Genomic DNA, 22,775 nt, shown 5'->3' on the forward strand with positions numbered 1-22,775 from the left:
CAAAGACTACCAGAATGGATTATAATCCATTTAGCGAAGTATTCTTAGGTCTAATAAAGAAACTTATTTATTGCTCTTTTAAGGATTACGATAAGACTGATTTTAAATTATAATTTTTTTAATGTTTTTTAATTAATTTAAAATTGAAAATATATGCAGTACCTTATAGGCCTGGGTGAGCATGTAGATTACCCCAGGGGCACCATGACACCAGTGGACAAGCAGATCTCGGGTATCGTCCACACATGGAGGATAATTGCCGGAAGGGAATTTCAGCTGGCAGATATAGTCTACACTGGGCTTGACCAAACTATGTAACTTCCCTTGGCTCACTCGAAGGCTGGGCTAAAAAATGAGAAAAGGAATTAAGTTTTGCTGAAGCAAACAGACTTTCCTAAGCTTCAGAATGACTTTTAAACCAGAAAAAAAGCATGATCAAAAGGAACTGAAAGGTCATTAAAAGCTTTGTATTTTACCCAATTTTCTCACCTACTGGATACTTTTATTTAAAATTTTTACCTTTAATCCCACGACAGATTAGGGATGCTTTTATTAGTAATACTTTGTGATTTCATTTTAGATTTTAAATAATGGCACAAAGTAAAACAGGGCTATCAGTTAACTCTTGGGGCCTTCTGTATGTATTATTTTTCAATATTTGTTATTATCTACATAAGTAATTTGCCCAAATCAATGCTTGAGAATGTGGGTGTAAGAGGTTTCCTAAGGTTTCAATACATAAAGCATCTTTTAAAATCCACGAGATGCATGAGACAAAGTGAGCATGACTTTTGTTACCACGTGTAGAGAAGTGGCAGGTGGTATTTAAGAGAACACTGACAAGCTAGGAGACACAGTTCTAGACCAAGTCTCTCTGTAGAAGATTTGCAACTCATCTAAATGGAAGATTATTTTGCTGTAACAAGGTACAGATCTATAAGACACACTGACATACAGCATATGAACTGTACAGCTTTTTAAGTTTCTCCTTTTAACTCTGTTCTAAATCCAATGACTGTTCACATCTTTAAACAAATTCAAAGTTGTTTTTCCATGCAAGGGGGTCAGGCATGTGAAAGTGAGGGATGGACAGTGGTATGAAGCAAGGGTAATTTGTGGTGGGGGTATTTAAGTGAAGTTGATGATGTAGTTCTCACAGGATCGTGAAAGTACACTAGTACTTTCAGAAAACAGTACAGAATAATAATTTCAGAGAATAGTATAGAATAGTGTTCAAGTTCAGTTTGAAGTGGTGTTACAGTAGAATGAATGTATTCTCAAATATTCCGGAATTATCCAACATGGTCCCAAAATAATGTTTTATGTTGATACATAGGATCCAACTAGAATGAACGTTTGGCATTAAAAATTAAATTGTTTCAAATAGATAATACATACAAATGGAAAAATCAATACTTGGGTTTTCAGATTTCTCAGTATAACTAACAAAAGGGGAAAGAGTATGTCTCCTGATTATGTTTCAATGAAAGGTCAATGAAGCTGTCCGGTCACTGACAGGTAAGATTCCTACTCGCCTTGAACCTTCAAGAGACTCTCCTTCCCTGAAAACTAAGAATCTATATTTACCTCTGGAAATAGAGAGCCATTGAAGGAATGTACTAGAAAAATAAATTTAAGTTCAATTTGTTAAAAACCTTAATTATAAAACTTCTAATTAAGAAGTGCAGAATACAACAGTTGGTCTCTGATTGCCACTAATATTCAAAAAATGTGACTTTCTATTTCAAAGTAATAATAACCCCAAATTTTTCAGCTTTGTTGTCCTTGTTCAGCTCTAAGTAGAGGGCAAGTGTAACCTTCATTTTATTTTATTAGAGCCAGCTACTCAACCAGCTGGTGGGGTGTATATACAAGCACTCATGTTGAACACATTAATAAAACACCTTTCTTTATGCTACATTGTGCTTTGGGAAGCTGGAGGGGTACCTCTGCTGCCATTAAAAATTTTCTTTTTTCAGGAATTCTTATTCACAAGTATTTTATTATTTTTCTTTTTTTTTTTTTTAGATTTCATGAGAAGTCCTCTTCTTGTTTGCTGCAGTAAATTCTGTTTGCCTTTAGTCTATTTGACTTTGATTGATGTGCCCCAATAGTATTAGATCCTAAGAACTGCTGAATATTCAGCTATTTCTCAGATAAGTAACACATGCAATCCACTGAACACTGTCCTCAGATTTCCTCTCCTAAGTAAGCCTTAAGTAATGTGTATTCATTTGTTTTTTATTGATTTTGCTCTTATTCCTAGAATTGCTTTCAACAGGTTATGACTTCTAATGTGAAAAAATATTCTTAATTCAAGGAAGCTGCTTGAAGAATACTTCATACAGAATTATAGGTCAAAACAGTCTGCATAAGTGGCACTAGGTAGGTAAGTATAGTTACCTACAAATCAAACGTCATCTTAAAACTTAAGGGTTTTTATGTTTATATATTTTAAAAATGCATCCTGGCAACACTTCTTTGTCTAGCTTGAGCATTTACAAAGAGAGTGTTAGAGTGGTTGACAGAATGATAAAATAAAACTAGAACATCTGCCTTCTCACTCAAAACAGTACTTGGGTCACAAAGCACATTATAAAGTCTCACCATTAACACCTCTTACCTGCATCAGGTAGTAATAAATTCCTGCCAGGCCATGAGCAGCTCCCACATAATATTCCTGGTACCATTCATACATCAGTGGAGTCTTTGCTGTGAAATTTCTCTTTCTAGCTAGGTTTTCTCCAGAGGTTAAAACTGTTTCACAAATCTATAAGAAGAAAGCCAACCAAAATAACAAGATAATTGCAATAAAAACCTTCCTAATGGAGGTAAAGAACTTTGTGTTAAGAGATACTGGGAAATATGGCTAGTTAGACACTATCTTTTGGCAAGGGAAGGTCGTGGTTTAATTCTGCATCAGGTAAGTGGATGCAACTATACTCTGCCTAAAAGGTGGAGGAAGAGGACGCTGAACTCTTTGCACTACAGCTTATAAGAATTCAGCAAAGGAAAGCATAAACTCGTCTAGGCACAAAGAGAGGTATCTGTGTCTGGGGAGGATACAGAATCTGAAAAGAGATTCTTCCACTCCACTTTCAAAGAGAGCAGGGTGGGCTTCTGATTGTGAGTCAGAAGTGTTTCCAGGAGTGTTCAGTGTGAAGCTGTTGCTTCTCTGACTGTGCCTGACCTTTAGAGGTCAGGATACACTTTCCATGTCATAATTTAGAGACAAAAACAACAGTTTAAGGAAAGAGTAAGTAAGTGGGACCCTAAAAAGCATATAAATGTGGTACCTGCTGGATGTGGCTTTGAGGAATCTTTTCCACTCCAAAGTTCTTATTGATAAAAAGAAGAGCATTGATGTAGCCCATTCGTCCATAGAGCATTTCATTTGGAGCATGGGAATCAATCTTAATAAGGTGAATTAGCCTAGAAATAAACATACATGCCCCAAATAATCAGGTACTTTTATGTACTTAAAAATGGTACATTTAAAAAGTGTACATTCACACAATTTAATTTATATAAAAATAAATATGGAACACAGTTCAAAGAGTAGCTTTCAACTTAACTTTTTTTCTTTAGTTCACAATGAAATTGATGCATAAGAAATTCAAAGAATGGAAGAATAAAAATATGTGGCTGAAGCTCTCTGAAACTTCTCCCTTGTTCCTCACAGAGACATGCCCTACAATTAGTACTTTGGCATTTGGGATCAGAGAAGTCAGGAACTGCTAGCTGTTACAGCATTTAGCCTGGAACAAGGACTAAAGCAACACTTGAATGGCCCTCTCTTTCCATACAGTGCACTTATTTCTTTCCTTAGTTTCTTTCTTTCTTAATGTGTCACCAGGCCTACTTGAAGAGTGTACAGCAGCCTGATCGCCCGCTGTACAGGTGTGGTCACCATCTCCCCAGTCTCCCAGCCTTGAGGTCTTCAAAATAATCATTGTTACCAATTTTTGTATATTTCTTGAATTATTTTAAGTACCCATAACCATAAATATGTATGTCATAAATATAAATACATTATTCTACAGCTGTCTATTTAACAATACACTTGACAACTATTCCATATCAGCACAGAGGACATTAGTTCTACCAAATGTCATTAGGTAGCTTCTGATACACTATCCAATCCATTCTTAAAATTTTCATCTATGAAATGAATAGGCCCTTCCAATTTAAAAATTCTCTTGTTTGTGCCCGTATGGAAATTTACTATTTAAAATAGTTAAGTATACACAGTGTGCTGTGCCTGTGTATCCTCTAAATTTGGTCTATACACTAGAGATGAAGTACTAAAAATTAACTCCCCTCTCCCAAGGTGATAGATTTGAAGTACTCTAATCAGGAATCAATATTCAGAGGTATTCAGTGCTTCAAATACTGTAACTATCAAAATCTACCCTAGGGAATTTGTTATTATTAAGGAATGACAGAAACTGGCTTTTCATTGGTAGAGAGAGAGGCAAAGCTGGATTGGAGGTGCCAAGGGTGGGGAACTTGAACCTTTGGGCACATGTGTGGCCTTCCGGACCCTTGAGTTTGGTCTTTTGACAGAATTCAGTTTCCCGTGAAGTTTGGATTGGGTTGAAGGCTATCCTTGGGGAGCTGGAGGGCCACATGGGGCCTTGAGGCATAGGCTCTAAGTATTGCTTGAGGACAGTGTAGCTTTCTCTGACCTCTAAGAACAAGGTAGGAGACTATTCATTTGTATGGATATGTCTCTTCTTCCTAATAAATGTTTGCACATTAGGCAGAATTGGGCAACCATATGTGCTTTCATTTTAAAATAATCAGTGGTAAAGGTACAGCAGAGGGGTATACAGCCCCTACTGCTAATCTCTGGAGGCCACTGATGTTTACTAAAACTAAACCAAACCAACCAACCCATCAGCCAACCAACCAAACAAAAACCTGACAATTGTTACCACCAGGCTGTACACCAAAAGATTTAGGGATAAAAAAGTCCTAGCTCTATAGAAAGGATACATATGAAAGAGAAAATAATCCTCTTCTCTCATCCCCTTCCCCACTACATCCACAGGCTTGTGGTGAGGGGAAGGGAATACTTAACATTTAAAAGGAAGAGGGCAGGATGAAATGATTTTAGTCATTGAAAGTGGTTGATAGTTATGAAAGACTGAGAAAAAGTTAGGAAAAATTCTTTAAGAAACTTACTAGAAAGTAGGGTTTGAAAAGCATGGCTAATTGCAGTTATAGGAGGAGTTAAAACTTTTTCATATTATGAAAATTTTTCATTAAATTGAGGTATCCTCAAATTAGTTAAATAAGCAAATGCTGGCTCGTGCATTTTTTTCTTCTACAAATATAGGCAGTGGAACAGTGGTTATCTTAGGAATGGGGTCACTGTGGTCAGAGGTTTCTTTTCATTTTCTAATAGTAACTTATTTTACTTTTAAAAACATCAACAGGGCTATTCGGGTGGCAGACCTATGGGCTACTTTGCTTTCTACTTCAATACCATATATATGTTTGTATGCACATACACACCCTTAATTTTTAAAAGAACTAAAGAATATTTACTAAGAAAAATTCTGTTTTTTTTTTCTCATGCCAGAACTGGAAGCTCAGTTCTGTTCCTTAGATACAACCTAATCAGTTCATTAGATACAAACTCAACTATTATTGTAAATTGAATATCTTAGAGTCCTGGTAAGTACCTATTATCAAGTTATAATAAAAATATGTCAAATTGTATAAAATTTAGATTAAAAAAGCACTTTTGCAAATGAAATTGAACGAACTATTCAAATGGGGAAAGTACTATGAATTTTTTTAAACAAACACTGCTCTATGAAAGTATTGCTAAGAACAATTATTGTATTTACTCCAATGAGTCTCCTACGGAAACAAAATGTTTGAACTAATTGCATCAGAAAACATCATTTCTTTATTTGCCAGTTTTACAATCTATACTACCTAAAAGTAATTTTGTAGCTGAACTCTTTTGCATTTGGGACATTCCAAGTAGGTAGCAAATAAATTTAAAATACTTGAAAATAAAGTATTGCTCAGAGTATCTAGTTAAAACAACACTGTTTAGAGTAAGAAAGGAAATATTTCATTTTTTGGATTTGAATTCAAATCACTAAAATTTGTTAGGTACATCTGATGATCACTGAGGACAGGACTTTCAATCACACGTTTTACGTGCTATGTTCTCAACATAAAGAATATAGTCGTACTGGTTATTATGATTTTTTTAATAGAGATGGGGGTCTTGCTGTGTTGCCCAGGCTAGACTTGAATTACTGTCCTCAAGTGATCCTCCTACCTCAGCCACCTGAGTAGATGCGAGTAGATGTGAATACAGGCAACTATCACTCATATTGGTTATTTTAAGTGTTTTCTGAAATTCTCAAATCCATGAGTACATTATTGCAGCCCCATTTATTTGTTTCAATATGTTGATATTCTTAATAATAGCAATCCATCTTTAGAAGAGATAGGGAAGTCACTGAAATGTCAGAGAAGGAGGAATAAAGACGTAAGACAAGATAGTTCTGTTCTATTCCTAGCAGTATTTCCCTAGGGTGTTATTGGGGAGAGTTTTTTTTCCTTGTATTGTCAAAAGGTTTGTAACTCTTAAAAAAAAAAAACAACAAAGTCTTTTAGTGACTCATCACACTACAAAGAAGAGGGGTTATACATTTATTGGTCAGAAAACTAAATTCTTGTCATTCATCATTCTAAGCACTGGCCCCAAAGCACCATACATGTCAGGTTAGCCATCTAACAGGCAATGCATTCTATTTTGTGTTGTGGCACCAATATCTCTATGTAGAAGCAGCTGGGTGTGTGTACAAAAGCAGACATGATATATATCAGGCAGCAGAAAACAACTGGTATCATGTGCTATCCTATGCTCCACTTGCTAGGCCATTTGTAGGACAATTTGAGCATGAACACACACACATTCCTTTTGGGGAATGTTTGTCTTTAAAAAAAAAAAAAAGAAAAAATATATATTATGTTTTTATTTTACTTTTAATGACCATATTTAAAATCCCAAAGAATAAGTTTTAATGAAATCATCCTCCCAGGCTGACCAGGACAATTAGAACATTAGTAAGCCACAGGGGCTAAATTGATGGGTGCTATGTTCATGATTTAGTCCTAACTTCTCCCTTCTGGCTGCTACCACCACGACATGAGGCTAGTCAGAGTTTATGGGGGTCGAGCACTCCAGTCTGTTATCAGCTTTTGACAATGGTGCACTGTGTTTCTGTTTAAAGTGGAATTTGTTAACAGCTGGACAGTATTTTTAAATTCTGTCTGCTTAACAGCACGTCATGTCAAAGAAGACCAAGAGAACACTGAGGTTGATATAGCAGTATCACAAAGCTAACAAATCATCTTTAACAGAAACAAGATAATACTGCATTCCTAATCCTTATTAAAAAATCAGTTTTGCCATAAAAGTAAAAAAATTTGAAAAATCAAAGCTGCAGCCACAAATAGCATATCTTCTTACTATATCCACAGTCTGTATTTTTAACCTTAACAAGCCTACTGACTAGAAATTACTACTGAAATCTCATAAAGTTTAAAAATATATAAATAACAAAAATACCTTTATTACAAAAATATCAAAAAAGACTGAAGTCTTAGCTTACTCTGCTTTAATTTTAATATGCCAATATTAATACGTGGTAGCATTTCCCGAAGCATTTTTTAGAATAGGCAGTTAAGATGCCATCAAGAAAAAGGCTTGTCTATGGAAGAAGTTTGGCAACTGCTCATCCCTAGAGTTACTGTGTTTCCCCAGGTATATAAGCTACTGAAGACTGAGTGGCCAGTAAAGATGTGTACTTAATATTAATTAGTGCTTGAACACAACCCTGACTCTGTTTGAATACATAAACTTTGTTTTTATCAAACACCTATTAACATTCCTCATGCAGTAAGCTATTAATATTTGCCTGTTTTTATTTTGGAAAAGGCTGGCACTATATGTAAAATACTGGGACCGTGACAATTTAATTTGATGGTACTTAAGAGTGATTCATTGAGTAAAAGTATCTTACGGACATGTAAAGCAGATTTATGACTAATGACTTTAAATTGGCTATGGAAAAAAGGTAGTTTCTGTGTTTCACATAGTATAGGTGAGTATGGAAATAGTTTTTCTATTGGCTGGTCTTATGCAAGTCTAATACTATAGAAGGAACAGACTTTAAACTTTGTAGGAAGTCACTGTTTTGTTTCATTTGCCATTTTGATCAAGCTTGTTGACAGGTTTTTGTATTAAGTATTTTTCAGCCCTGGAGTGGGAATGTTCAGTTTTTCCTCTAGATCACTAAGTCCTATGGTATTTGTTTTTCAGTAACACTTACATAACTTTAGCCTTAGATGTAGTAAAGGTATGGGCATGTACAAAAATGGTGCTCTGAAGTTTATGTCAATTCAGTAAGTGATCTCATCTAGTGATTCACAAATCATTACAGGTAGAGCAAAAGATTCTTTGGTCCCCTCTTTTAGTTGACATTTCCAGTGGAAAAAGAATAAGAAAATATATCATTGTATGAGAAAAAACCAGGTGAGGACAGAGAGTTTTCATATACAGGGTGGACATAAAGTTCATGAAATGAACTGTGTATGAAATGAAGAAGGTATAAATCCTTCTTTAAATACAACATAATCTAATCTTAAAAAGTCGAAAAAATCTCTTATGTAATGTATATCACCACACAGTATAAAATTAACCAACAGATCTTTGACAAACTAAAATGGTGATGACAATGCTGTTCTAACAGTAATTTCTAAGAAAGAAAAGTGGGAATCAAAAATCATGGTCAACTCAGAGACGACCACTGGTTAAAATGTTGCTGGAGTTGGAACTTTGGGTGTTAGCGTTAACATGCTCAGTGGGAACCTAATAGCACTTTGTGCAAAATTGGGTGGCAGCCAGATTTATTAGAATCCTGAGTGCTAAATAAACTTTGGTAAAGCCAATAATTGTGGTTTATTAGTACAAAGTTTAGTAATTCTTCATAATTTACAAGCTTCTAGCAGACCCCCATGATCTATATTAAAAATGAATATTTTGGATGTGTCACTGCCCCTGGGAAACAGAGTTTTGAATCAGTCTGTGCTCCCTTAGGAGAACTCTCCAGCCCTCTAGCAGGAAGTGAACTGCAGTTCTCTGACTTCTTGATCCTGGATAGTACTTGGATTAGTAATCTCATGATTAGGTTTTTGATATCCTTTATGTTACTGAATTGGTATTTGATCTGGAACATGACAGTGTCTTATATCTTGCAATAAAATAGGGATTATAAAAAAAAAGAATAAAATAGGGATTATGATTATTCCTTAACTGTAACATAGTAATGATAATGAGAATTATTCAATAATAGTAGTAATACTTATCTGAGAGAAAAGTAAATTCATTAGAAGGTTCTTTGCTAACACATGCAGAATTATGGCACGATGATATCAGACAATAACCCTCACAAAGAAACACAATTACCGTGTGATGCATTCTTCTGCTTGCTTCTCATTGTTCATCTTGTTATATAGTACAGCGGCCGCAGCCAAGGGGCCTGCATCCCCGCAAAGGAAGGTGATGGAACGCTTGCTCAAACAGTTCAGACTTTGCTTTACATAGCCATGTGCCATCTGTAGGTAGACAGGTTCCCCAAATACATCATAGAGGTGTAAGTAAAGCACAGCAATACCTGAAAAGCAAAAAGGAAAAAAAAATTTGCCTTGGGCCTTACTTAATTTGTTTCATATCCTACCCTTAAAACACACTATATATATATTGAGACGTTGCCTGCATGTCCTTATTTCAAATGCCTGTCACAGTAGATAGAGCCTTTCCTCTGAAGCCAAATGGCTTCAGGGCAGACACAAAAATATGGAGTAGGAAGCCTGCCTGCCTGCAGCATTTCTACAAACCCATTTTCCCCCTTAAAGTGCATTTTCCATCTCATTTACCATTTTTAGAAGATACAGAGCCTGTGTTTAAATCTAAATTAATAGAGCCAATCTCTTCATGGATTTGAATGCAGTAAAAATGCAGTCTGCAAAATTACTTTCCACTGTTCTGAGAATAATTTTAAATTTAGACAGTTTTCTCATCTTGCATGGGTAATCTTCAAAGCTTTGTGCAACAGACAATTCAATTTCACATGTATATTAAGGCCAAATTTTCATTTCCTGCCAAAGTTAATAACCTTGTCTGCCCTTTCAAAGTAGCTCAATGTTGGTAATTCCACAAGCTGATAATCAGATGTACCAATGCTTAAGGTTTGTAGACAAGGGTATAAACAAGTATGTGGATAAGAAAAAAAATTCTCCTTTTCACAAATGATCAATGTCAAAAGCTTCTTCTACAATTAGGTCCTTAATAGACTTCATCTCCATCCATATCACGCATCTGCAGGCAATCCATTTAAACTGTTACCCTTTCATTCTGCTCACCTATTCCCACTGCTGCCTGAACTCTCTAATTAAGTTATGTAAGCACCAAAGCCAGATAATGACATGACCGAGAACTGAGAAAATAAAAAATGATTAAATACAAGCTGAATGACTGTTTTCCTTTTCAGACCTTTGTCTCTCATTTGCAACAATTCTTCTTGGCCTAAATATTTAACAAACAAAACCTATTAAAGCTTGTATTTGTCAGGTTTGATGTACTTCTCATGGGAAACAGGTTCAAATCATTTTTTCCAAGTCTCACAATATTACATCTGGATGAAGAAAATGATTTTTTCTTTTTGATCAGCTGAGGATTATCTTTCTAGTTTCTAGAATTTTAACAACTCAGGTTCCATTTCTCTCCTTCCTCTTATCTGGGCCTCAGCATCTGCAGATTTTGATAAACAATCTTCTGCAGGTCATGGTTTACTATGTCTATGATCCCTGTCACAAAACACCCATGGAGGGAAAGGACTTTAGGTGATTAAGTGCTGCCACCAGTTAGAAAAATTTTCTTGTACACATTTATTGTAAGTCAAGTCCAAGGTCAGGAAAATAAGACAAAATGTCTAAATCAAAGACACTTTTAAGACATCACCAATATTTTATATACATGTGTCCTAATTTATAGTGGAAGTGCTTGTTGACAAATGTCTTGGATCTGCTCCTTATGGTCCTCTGTTCCTTGACAACATCCATGCATATAACATCACCTTTAAGTAAATATCAAAGTAGCTGGTAAGGTGGGACATAAAGACAAATTCAAAGGCTCTGTAAGGAAAATTCAACTAGTCCTTATACATACTCACAGGCCTGCTCTCAGTAAACTCTTTCAAATGTAATTTTTATTAAAATATGTATGTTCTTCATGGAAAAAACCATATAGTGCAGCAAGACAATATGCAAAACACCAAACCTGTGCCTCACTCTATTCCTGTCTCCCGGAGACAGGAATTTAGCTATTTCCTCTAGTATTTGCCTCCATATTTCTAATAATAGGCTTATGTGCTACCTCTTGATTTTTCTATTCAGACATTTTGACTGTATTGTACTCCGGAGGATAAGGATTTAGCTCTTGCAATAGAAACTTCTAAACAGTTTCCCAAATGTATCTCCCTTTTCTCTTAACAATAATGCCCTGGATTTTAGCTGGGCACAGGCTGCCCCAAACAATCTTTTTCACAGCTGGGTACAGCCATGTAACTAAGGTCTGCCAATAGGATGTAAGGGGAGTAGAGGTGGCAACTTTGGAAAATGTTCTTGAAGGGAAGGGACTATTTCTTTCCTTTTTACTTTCTTCCCAGTTGGAATGTATATGTAATGGTGTAGCAGAAGCAGCCGTCTTAGACCATGAGTTGAAAGCTCTGTGATAAAGGATGGTAAAGCATCAAGATCAAAGCAGTCTAGACCCCAATGACTGCAGCTGGCACACCAGTCACTGAATCGTCTGGCTAAACGAGAAAATAAACTCTGTTGTGTTAAAGCCCCTGTGATTTTGGGTGTGTTGCCACATGCTGGTAAGCCTGATTCTACAGAATACAGCTTCTTTCCAAAAAAAAAAAGTTGTTATTTAGCATGAAAAAAATTTGTTATTAAGCATATGAAAAAAAATAAAAAGAATACAGCTCCTTTCAAAGCTAGAAAGGCAGCTAGGAGTTAGATCATATAGGATTGCGGAAGGCAGTTAAGGATTTGGGATTTCATTTGAAAAGCACCATCTTAAGCACAGAAAGAACATAAGATTTCTTTTTAAGTTCACCCTAATTGCAGTGTAAGGTTTGAAAGGGAGTGTCTAAAACAGTGGACACAGCAGTGAGGAGGGGTACTGAATCTGGAATCCCCGTGAGTTAGCATCCCCCATACCCATGGACCCTCTAGGACCACTTCAGTCTACAGACCCTGGGCTTTGGGACAAGCTCAACTCTGTCCACTGAGATGGCTGAGCCTTGGGAAACTCTATCACAGGCTGATTTTATTACTTAACACCAGAGCACTCCCTTTGCTCTTTTTTAAAGGTCTTCTGCAGGGGTCTTCAAACTTTTTAAACAGGGGGCCAGTTCAGCCAGACTATAGTTAAAAAAACAAAAAAAACAAAAAAAAAACTATGAACAAATTCCTATGCATACTGCACATACCTTATTTTGAAGTAAAAAAAAAAAATGGGAACAAATACAATCTGTTTCTGTCTCCTATCCCCACCGCAGAGAGGAAGGTAAAATAGAACTCCCTTGTGTATTTTACCATTTCTCTGCTTGCTAGGAGATCAGGTCTTTGCTGATTCCTTTATGTGTTTCCCAATTACCTTAGGCTGTGAAAAGACTTAATGGTTAAGTTAATACACCTTTAACACTGCAGGCTTCCTTCTCAGACTGCTGGAAGACGACTTAACTGGGACCTAAGAAAGGAAATAGCAGAGGACATTAACAAATGGAAGAACATACTGTGCTCATGGCTGGGAAGAATCAACATTGTTAAAATGTCTATACTTCTCAGAGCAATTTACCGATTCAATGACATCCCTGTTAAAATACCAACATCCTACTTTCAAGTCTTGGAAAAAATGATTTTGCATTTTGTATGGAACCAGAAAAAACCCCATTAAGGGAGTTCTTAGTAACAAAAACAAAGCCGGGGGTGTCACCATACCAGATTATAGGCTGTACTACAAAGCCATAGTGGTCAAGAGAGCATGGTACTGGCACAAAAATAGAGACATAGACACTTGGAATCGAATAGAAAACTAGGAAATGAAACCAACAACTTACAGCCACCTAATCTTTGATAAACCGAACAAGAGCATCCACTGGGGGAAAGATTTCTTATTCAATAAATGGTGCTGGGAGAACTGGATATCCACATGTAAACGAGTGAAACTGGACCCGCACCTTTCTCCACGCACAAAAATTGATTCAAGATGGATAAAGGACTTAAATTTAAGGCATGAAACAATAAAAATCCTCAAAGAAAGAATGGAAAAAACACTGGAAGACCTCGGTTTTGGGAAAAGACATTATGAGGAAGGCTGCCATGGGAATAGCAACAGCAGCAATAATAAACAAATGGGATTTAATTACACTGTAAAGTTTCTACACAGTCAAGGAGACAATAACCAAAGTAAATAGACCACCCTACCCATTTGCATATGTTGAATCAGACAAAAGCTTAGTAACTAGGATCTATACAGAACTTCAATTAATCCACAAGAAAAAGACCAAAAATCCCATACATCAATGGGGAAGAGAGATGAATAGAATCTTCTCTAAAGACAATAGACGGATGGCTAGCACCCATATAAAAAGATGTTCACCATCCCTAATTATTAGAGAAATGCAAATTAAAACCACCCTGAGATATTACCTAACCCCAGCGAGAATGGCCTATTTCACAAAATCTCAAAACTGTAGATGCTGGCACGGATGTGGAGAGAAGGGAACAATTTTACACTGCTGGTGGGACTGCAAACTAGTACAACCTTTTTGGAAGGAAGTATGGAGAAACCTCAAAGAACTCAAGCTAGACCTCCCATTTGATCCTGAAATCCCATTACTGGGCATCTATCCAGAAGGAAAAAAAACCTTTTATTATAAAGACACTTGAACTAGGCTGTTTATCATAGCCCAATTTACAATCGCTAAAATGTGGAAACAACCTAAATGTCCTTCAACCCAGGAATAGATTGGTAAGCCGTGGTATATGTATACCATGGAATATTATTCAGCCATAAAAAATGGAGATTTTGCAGCTTTTGTACTAAGCTGGATGGAGGTGGAACACATTCTTAGTGAAGCATCACAGGAATGGAGAAGTATGAATCCTATGTATTCAATTTTTATATGAGGACAATTAATGACAATAATGACACGGTGGGGCACGGGGGAAGGGGAGACCAGATAGAGAAGGAGGGAGGGGGTGAGGAAAAGGAAAGGAAGAAGAAAAAAGTAAAAAACAAGAAAAGAAAATAGTGACTAATTCTCACATAAACTGGATTTAATTTTGACCAAAGTGCATTACTTAAAACACTAATTTTTAATTCAACTTGTTAATATGTTGTTTAGGATATTGCATCCTCATTTATAAGTGAAATATGTTTGTAATTTCCCCTTTATAATAATATATTTTCTCTAATTTTAATATCAGGTGTACCCAGATCAAGTAGAATGATTTTGAAGCATTTCTTCTTTTTCTACTGTCCATAAGATTTGGCATGATCTGTTTTTTGAAATTATCTTTTACTTTTATTTATAAATATTAGTTATTTATTTTTTGAGACTTAAAATAAAAATAAGAAAAAGAAGTTAACTGATGACTCCATACTGAATCTCAGAGTCAAAGCATTCTATAACAGACATACTCTTACTTGACAATGTGAATGTTACTTTCTTTGCATTATTATTATTATTCTTAATATTTCGATGCAGCAATCATCTGATTTCTTTTCTGAATGTATTTATGTTCGTTTGTTCTTTAGGAGGTTTTTGTTTCTAGTCATTATCTTAAACATTGTTATTAAATTTTAAGCCTTTTTAATTTTGTGAAGGCAAAAAATGGAAACCTGATAAAATATGCATACGTTAAAAAAAAAAAAAAGACTTAACTGGGACTCTACACACAACCTTCTTCTGTCCTTTACCTAGGCCCGAAGTCCTAACTTTATGTTTTTAGGAAGAAAGGAAAAACAGGGTACAGAATAACTAGTAAGACAAGAGAAAAGGCCTAAGTGACCAAACCTCTTTCTCTATTTTGGTCCTTGGGGAAAGAATGTTACAACATCAATTAAGTCCTTAGTTTTTTCTTTTTCTTTCTTTCTTTTTTTTTTTTTGCAGTTTTTGGCCAGGGCCAGTTTTGAACCCACCACCTCTGGTATATGGGGCGGTTCCCTACTCCTTGAGCCTCAGGCACCACCCAGGTCCTTAGTTTTTTCAAGTAGGCCCTATGGTATGGGCTGGGGAAGTCCCAGGATGAGCTACCAATGCTCAGCCTGTTAAGATTCAACTTAAAGACCTAAGAATATTTTTAATTCAAAGGTTATTTATAAGTGGAGTCAAAATAGGGAATTTAGAAATAAATTTTATAAGTAATCAAATTGGTTATGATTAAAAAAAGAAACTCTCTGCCTTAAGGAAATATTTGGAGACCCTCAGAAGGAGTGGGGTGTCCCGGGTCCCCCCTGCCATTGGTGAATGGGCCACTTGTTCTCTGTGGAAAATAGTTCAGTCAAAGGTTGAAGAAGAGGTGGGACGTGCTTGGGGACTGGAAGTTGCCGACAATCAGCTCTTCACCCTGGAATAGGGGGCATATGGATTAGACAGGGGCTTTATAAAATATAATTTAAAGGTAAGGAGAGGTCACGTACTCTGTAAGGGCAGGCTTGTGGGAGTCCTGGGCCAGTGGGACTCATTACTGAGGAATGGTGGCTTCCTAGCTCACTCTTCATTTCTGCTTTGCTCTTCTCACCTTGTGGATCTTGAAAGACAAGCTTATGTCTCCCTCTGGTGGTGTCTCTGGGGAGATGCCTCTTGTGCCTCCTGACTGCTGCAAACAATTTATTGTCCCTAAAGGCCTCTCCACTTTTTGGGCTTCAGGGGCCCCCTTTCACCATCTTTTAAATTGTAACAACACCAACTTTAGAGGATGGCTCTATTTGTCCCATACCACCGGAAACAAAGAGCCATTTTGAGGGATTTTATTTTTGCTCTTCAGGGATGGCTCATATACCCATGTCGACCTCTCTCCTTTTGCCAATTGGCTGAACTCTCTTTATGGACAGCTATATAGGCCCAAGCTAACTGGGTAATTAGGGCAAGAGGCTTATGGGAGGCTAAAAGGAAGGCTGTCTGTCCACATACCTGAGGCTGATTAGCAAGGAAGGGAAGGAGCAGAATTAGAATGGTTCTGGAGACAGCACCACAGGGGCTGTTCTTCAACAGCCAGTCTCTGGGGCATTGCACATCCCTGACACAAACTATGGTCATGGAGATGGCACCATAGGTGCCACTCTTCCAACCACTGTGAGGGATGGGCCCAGTGTGATATCTCTTGGGAAAAATAATTCCAAGGTACATCTCCAAGAGCACAGAGCATAGCCTTGGAGGAGAGCACAGGGCTGGGTGTGACATCACCCGTGGGAAACTCCTCACTGACCGGGCAGGGATGCCTGTCTGGAGTTGCTATCAAATGCCCTGTACTTGGGGACACCTAAAATGTGGAGTATTCACCTTTTCCTTTTTCTCACCAAAGAATACCATGGGGCAAGAAGCTTAGACACCCTCTAAATTGTCCCCGAGATACCACATTTAAAGAAAAAGGAAGACCTTCAGATTGACAGCCTCTGAAAACTTAAATTACTTTTCTTTTGTAATATAGCTGGCCTCAATATCAGCACCAGGTGAGGAAACCTGGCCTGTATTTCAAGGTCTTAACTACAAAACTATTCTGCAGTTCGACTTCTTTTACAGAAAACAAGAGAAATGGTCAGAGGTCCCTCATGTGCAGGTACTTGAGAGAACACCCTCAACACTGTAAGTCCTATATCGAGGGGGGCGACACTAAGAAAGAGAAAGGAGTCAGGGAAAGGAACTGTGGCTATAGCCTCAGCCCCAGATTTAGCAGAAACTGAGAACCTGACAACTTCTTCTCTTCTATATTACCAATCATGACCTGGTTATTGCCACTCCTGGGACCAATCCCATTACTTCTCTTACTTGGTCCTTGTTTGTTTATTCTTTTGGTGACCAGACAGATGAAGGGCTACCTTTCTTCCAACTCACAGTTGCTTCCTTTTCTTGGACCTTTAGTTACAATAATCCTTCTTCTCATGTTTTCACTCTGTCTTTGTAACCTCTGGGTCAAGTACATCTCTTCCAGGTTACAACAATTACATTTAAAGCTAATGATGGCCTGAAGGTTCCAGCCTTGTCTGCTGGGGATACGGAGATTCTTCCTATGGATACTTTGGGCCTCCATGCCTCCACTTTCAAATTTTGGGAATAAAACTTGTAGGGATAGTTGAGGTGAGAAACAAGGAGGCCCACAGGTAAGGACAGCACCCCTTTCCAGCAGGAAGTAGTTACAAGACAGACCATTTGCACCTTTTCTCCTGAAAGAATTCAGACCTGCTTATCTCTCAGGAGAGCATGTTAAGGACAGGTGCAGGTTGGTAACAAGTATGAGGAGCCCAGCAAACATCTAGAATAGTGTTTGTCAACCATCTGTATCTCAGGGTACACTTGAATCTATAAACTTCTGTAATACACTTGAATTATGTTGATCAAAAAAAGAGTAAAAAAAGAATATACTTACTATGCTTTGAATGTCTTTCAAAAATAATTTAATTCGTGGTCTTTAAAAATTTTCATGGCACACCTAGGATCCTCTAACGGCACACTGAGTTGAAAATAACTGGACTAGAGTCAAAACCATAACAGCAGAACTTTCCCCAACCAGGAGCACGCTCCAGAGCTGGGAGCCCACTACTGATTTAACACAGCAATACTCACACCCACCCATGCTATGGTAGTTTAAAAACACCACAGCAATCCTCAGAAGTTGCCATATAAAATAGAAAAAGAAAAAAAAAAAGAAAAAGAGAAGGACCCCCAATTCTGAGGACTCTTCATCCCTGTCCCAGAAAAATCATGAATATTCCACCCCCAGCTTAATGTATCATTAGAAAGAATAAAACACCAAACCCTTATCTAAACCAGAGTCTTCTCCACTCATGGAGAACCATTCCTTTCTCTTGGGAACGTACTTTTGCTTTGTCAAGCCTCCGCTTTTCTACAATAGAGGCTGCTCACCTGGACTTCTTTGTCTGTGCTTACTCCATTGCATTGGCCTGGCTTGTGATTCTTCCAAGCAAGGGCAAAGGACCAGAACACATAACTCTCTCTCACAGCGATACCTGACAGTCAATGAAATCTAAAATTCAGTTTCTTATTCACACTAGACACATTTTGAGGGCTCAGTAGCCACATTTGGGTAGAGGTTGCTGCAACGGATAGCAACGGATAACAAAGTAGTAACATTCCCATCACTGTAAAACATTCTAAGGATAGTACTTCTCTGAAAACTAGGAATAGATGTCATTTCATATAAGAAGTTCAGGAAGTTTAGTGCTGTCTCACACTTCATCCTAGGCATCTCTTAAAATGCTGATAACTAATTTTACTTGAAAGAAAAAAGTATACTTGAGAACCTAGTAAAACTGCTGGAACAGGAATTGGTCCTGGTTTTGGTGTGGAAGCTCTGAACTAGATTTTTCAATTTTGTCTTTTTCTGTAGATACTATTCTGGGATGGGAGGGTAAATTGTTTAGGGACACTTCTAAATCTGTAATTTCCTTACTCAGCTACTTATACCCAGTGGTACTATAAATACAGCCAGCTGTTGAGATGTAATTAATACCAAGCCTTTGAATTTCTGAGGGATCATCAGTCCTATTCATCTTGACCAGTCAAGACCTTGCTGTGTCTCAAAGGTATACAGAGATGATAAAAATCTTCACACATATATGAACCTCTCAAAACACTTTTCTGTAATTTTGGATTCTAGAGATTATTCCTCAACACTTTTCATTTGAAACCTTTGTGCCATGATACTTCGACTCGGCAAGTTATTTCTCTGCAGGTCAAGGGTCTTTAAAGACTCCATTCATCTTCTCTGTTAGAAAAAAATATGCTCGGATTTTAGAACTGCCAGGGTCATTGGAGGTGCTTAGCTAATACCCATTAGAGTGATACGGAGACAAGTACTTTCTAAAGGAGAGACAGTTGGCTATTCCAATCTAAGTTCAAATAAATTGTTCCCTATTTGAAACTTTAAGACCTCACCAGGGAAATGCAAATTAAAACCACAAGGAGATACCACCTAACCAGAATGGCCAGAAGATGGTATACCAGATACCACCTTACCAATAATGCCAGAATGGCCATTATTAAAAAGTCAAAAAACAATAAATATTGGGATGGATATGGTGGAAAGGAAACACTTATACACTGTTGGTAGAGATGTAAATTAGTACAGCCTCTGTGGAAAACAGTATGGAGATTTCCCAAACAGCTAAAAGTAGCTCTCTCATTCAATCCATCAATCCCACTACTGGACATTTACCCCAAAGGAAAAGAAACCACTACAGCAAAAAGACACCTCACACAAATATTTATTGCACCATGATTCAGAATTGCAAAGATATGGCATCAACCAAAGTGCCCATCAATTACTGAGTGGATAAGGAAATGTGGTGTGTGTGTGTGTGTATACACTGATACCCTGGAATACTACTCAGCCATAAAAAAGAAATGTCTTTTGCAGCAACTTCGTTGGAACTAGAGATCATTATCCGAATTGAAGTATCTTAGGAGTGGAAAAACAAACACTGCATGTTCTCACTTATAAGTGGGGGCTAAACTATGGGTATATATGTTGTAAGGTAGTAAAATGGACACTCAAAACTAATGGAAGGGGGGGCGGCACTTGTGGCTCAAAGGAGTAGGGCGCTGGCCCCATATGCCGGAGGTGGAGGATTGAAACCCAGCCCAGGCCAAAAAAATGCAAAAGAACAACAAAACAAAACCTCCCAAAACCCCCCAAAAACTAAGAAAAGGGGAGTGGGGGTGAGGGATCAAAATTTACTTACTGGGTACAATGCATACTATTCTGGTCATAGGGACACTGAACAGCTATGACTTCTGTATTATACAACTCATCCATATAACAAAAAACACTTGTATCCCTATGTCTGCTGATATAAAAAAATAATAAAACCTCATCAATTATGTTTCCTTCCTTCCAGATTCATGGAAAAATTCTTATTTTAGAAGCGACAGTATTCTCTGATTAAATCCCTATATAGGATCACCTATTATTCTATATTAGGTTGGCACTTTCTAATATGTTGTTTGTAACTGTTTCTCAATTTTGTGTGTGAATGTTTGAGCATGTGCATTTCTGTTTCTGCAAGCAAATTACAATTATTTTTAGGGCAGGCTCCTCATTCCTAGTCACAAAGCCTTTATATAAACACTCTGCACTGCCTAGGAAACTGCTCGGTTACCATCTTAAAGCTGAGCATCCTAAGCTGCTGGCTTTCCAAATACTCCAGCACTTTTAATATATGTAATCTGGGGAGGAAACCAGTCACAATTCTGTACCTTTCATTTAACAATACTGCACCAAACAAAGAAGTGGAAAAGAAAATAAAAAGAGAAAACAAGCTCTCTGAAGATAGATCTTCTTTTCTCCTTTACCTTTTTCCAGAGCTGACTGTTTAATAGGAAAAGAGACTTTCTAAAAAAAACCAAGGAAATATATTTTTCTTTTTCTCTTAGTGCTCTGCACTCCATCCACTACATACTAGGCATTGTGCTAAGTGCTGAAGTTACTGGAAAATGGAACACACAGCCCTAGCCTTCTCATTCTGTCTGTAAAAGTCAAATTGCTCAGATATGCCTTCTTTCCCCCCTACTATTCCTCTGATCTATATGACAAACACTTTCATCCTACTCTGTGCTTCACCCAAGCACTCTGGTGGCATTAGACACTACAGTGTTTTCGAGCCTGTGTCTTTGCAGTTTAAGATAAACTACAATACAATGACATTAGCACTATAAAAAAATATAGTCAGAAAGAAAGCAAGTGACACTCTTGGCACACTACCCTATCTAGTGGTCACTGTAAAAGGCTCTAGTAAACATGATGCAAATCCACCCTCTTATTCCTTTCCATCTGTCCTAAGAGCTCTGGCTAGGAAGGATGGGAGCATCTCACTAAGGTGAAGGACACTTGGCAGAGCTCAAATTAGACATCGAAATGCCAGCTCTGATGAAGAGCCACTTACGAGATCAAATTGCAAGTAGAAGACACCTAGCCTTTGAGAGCCATTCCTTTCAAATAAGTCTAGTGTCAGCAGTAACTAAGACCCACATGTTAAATCTGTAGCTCAAAGGCTATACATTTGGTAGATCAGAGGAACAGAACCTTGAAACACTATAATGACTTGCATTTAAAGCGTAAGTTAATATTACTCTAGGGATTACACTGCATATCCTCTTACTTAAAATGTTATCTAATATTTGAAAAGAGGAAATATATGCCAATCTTAGCCTCATTAACTTTGTGAGTTGGTTATAGAAGATTAGGTCATGCCTTTCAGAGCTAAAGCCCCTAGAGTCCTGTGCATTTTTTAAAAGCATGAGCTGATCATCATTTCCCCTAGGAATTATCACAGTTAAGAGTGGAAAAAATGAAATTAAATGAAGCTAGCACTTTCCTTCATTCTCTCTTTAGGACAATAGAGAGATCAGCCATCCCTTGGGTTTACTTAACTTTTCTACTATGTTATCTGTTGGGAAGCAATTTTTTTTTTTTTACTAAATGCTTATTTATAACACAAGAACACTTCATCTGCTCATTTAATCCTTTATAATAACAATTTCTACCAGAGTTTTGTGCTTTCCATTTTATAAAGCTTTGAAACATTTTCTCTCCCATAAAGCCTACAGTTTACCAGGAATAAAACCCAGACAAGCTCCATGGCAGGTAGCATTGTTTTCTGTGGAGTCCCCATAGATCTCTGGACACCACCAAGAACCACTTGGGAGCTGACCATTGGATGTGATCTTAAGGGGCCTCCATATCTGCTATTTTTCTGCACTGTTTGGGCTGTGTATACGACCATAGGTAACAGCTCTTGATGGGGTATATAGGTAACCAAAATGCTTCACCTGCTCCCCAAGCTGTGAGCACATACTGTAAAGAATTCCTGCAAGGCTACTGGGAAAGGATTAAGGCTAAAAATGAACAACTCAATGCTTACTGCCGGCATACATCATACATCAATATCATGATGTATTACACTTCAACACACTAAATTTTATAAGGAAGGATTTTAGTGAAAAGAACTGAGACTGTTCATTCAAAATACCACTTATAGCTGCATGAACTACCAATTGATTTTAGACTATGTATGATAATTCACTTGAGATGATCTTCAACAAGCCTTTTCAAATACAAGCAATTTTGAAGAAAAGCTTCTGCCTTGGTCCAATTAATTTTCTATCCTGAAACCATGCTGAATATATTAATACAGGATTAGAAAGAGAAAAATACCTTCTAGAAGGTAGAAGAAAGCTAGAGATTTGGTTTTTCTAGCTGCAAATGCCCATAAATCTTTCCCAGGTTTACTTTACTTTCAACCCTAAATAACTTTTTCCCATAGACTTTTAAATAGTAATTACTCATGCCTTTTTAATAACTCTTATTTTCTTCTTCCTTTTCAAATTCCTTTCAGGCTTTATCAGGGCTTATTCTGATTTTTAAAA

General features: G+C 37.2%; 1 protein-coding gene across 3 annotated transcripts in view; it reads right to left on the minus strand.

Moving 5' to 3' along the window:
• LANCL1 (LanC like glutathione S-transferase 1) overlaps window positions 1-22,775 on the minus strand; it is a 36,578-nt gene that overhangs the window by 3,295 nt on the left and 10,508 nt on the right. For all 3 annotated transcript variants that reach the window (XM_053597157.1, XM_053597159.1, XM_053597156.1), the window contains 4 exons: window positions 9,503-9,710; window positions 3,297-3,432; window positions 2,624-2,770; window positions 163-345 (listed from right to left, as the gene is read on the minus strand). In XM_053597157.1, coding sequence (XP_053453132.1) covers window positions 163-345; window positions 2,624-2,770; window positions 3,297-3,432; window positions 9,503-9,710 — 674 coding nt within the window. The remainder of the gene's footprint in view (window positions 1-162; window positions 346-2,623; window positions 2,771-3,296; window positions 3,433-9,502; window positions 9,711-22,775) is intronic.

The sequence above is a fragment of the Nycticebus coucang genome, chromosome 7, assembly GCF_027406575.1.
Source record: "Nycticebus coucang isolate mNycCou1 chromosome 7, mNycCou1.pri, whole genome shotgun sequence".
NCBI classification, from domain to species: Eukaryota; Metazoa; Chordata; class Mammalia; order Primates; family Lorisidae; genus Nycticebus; species Nycticebus coucang.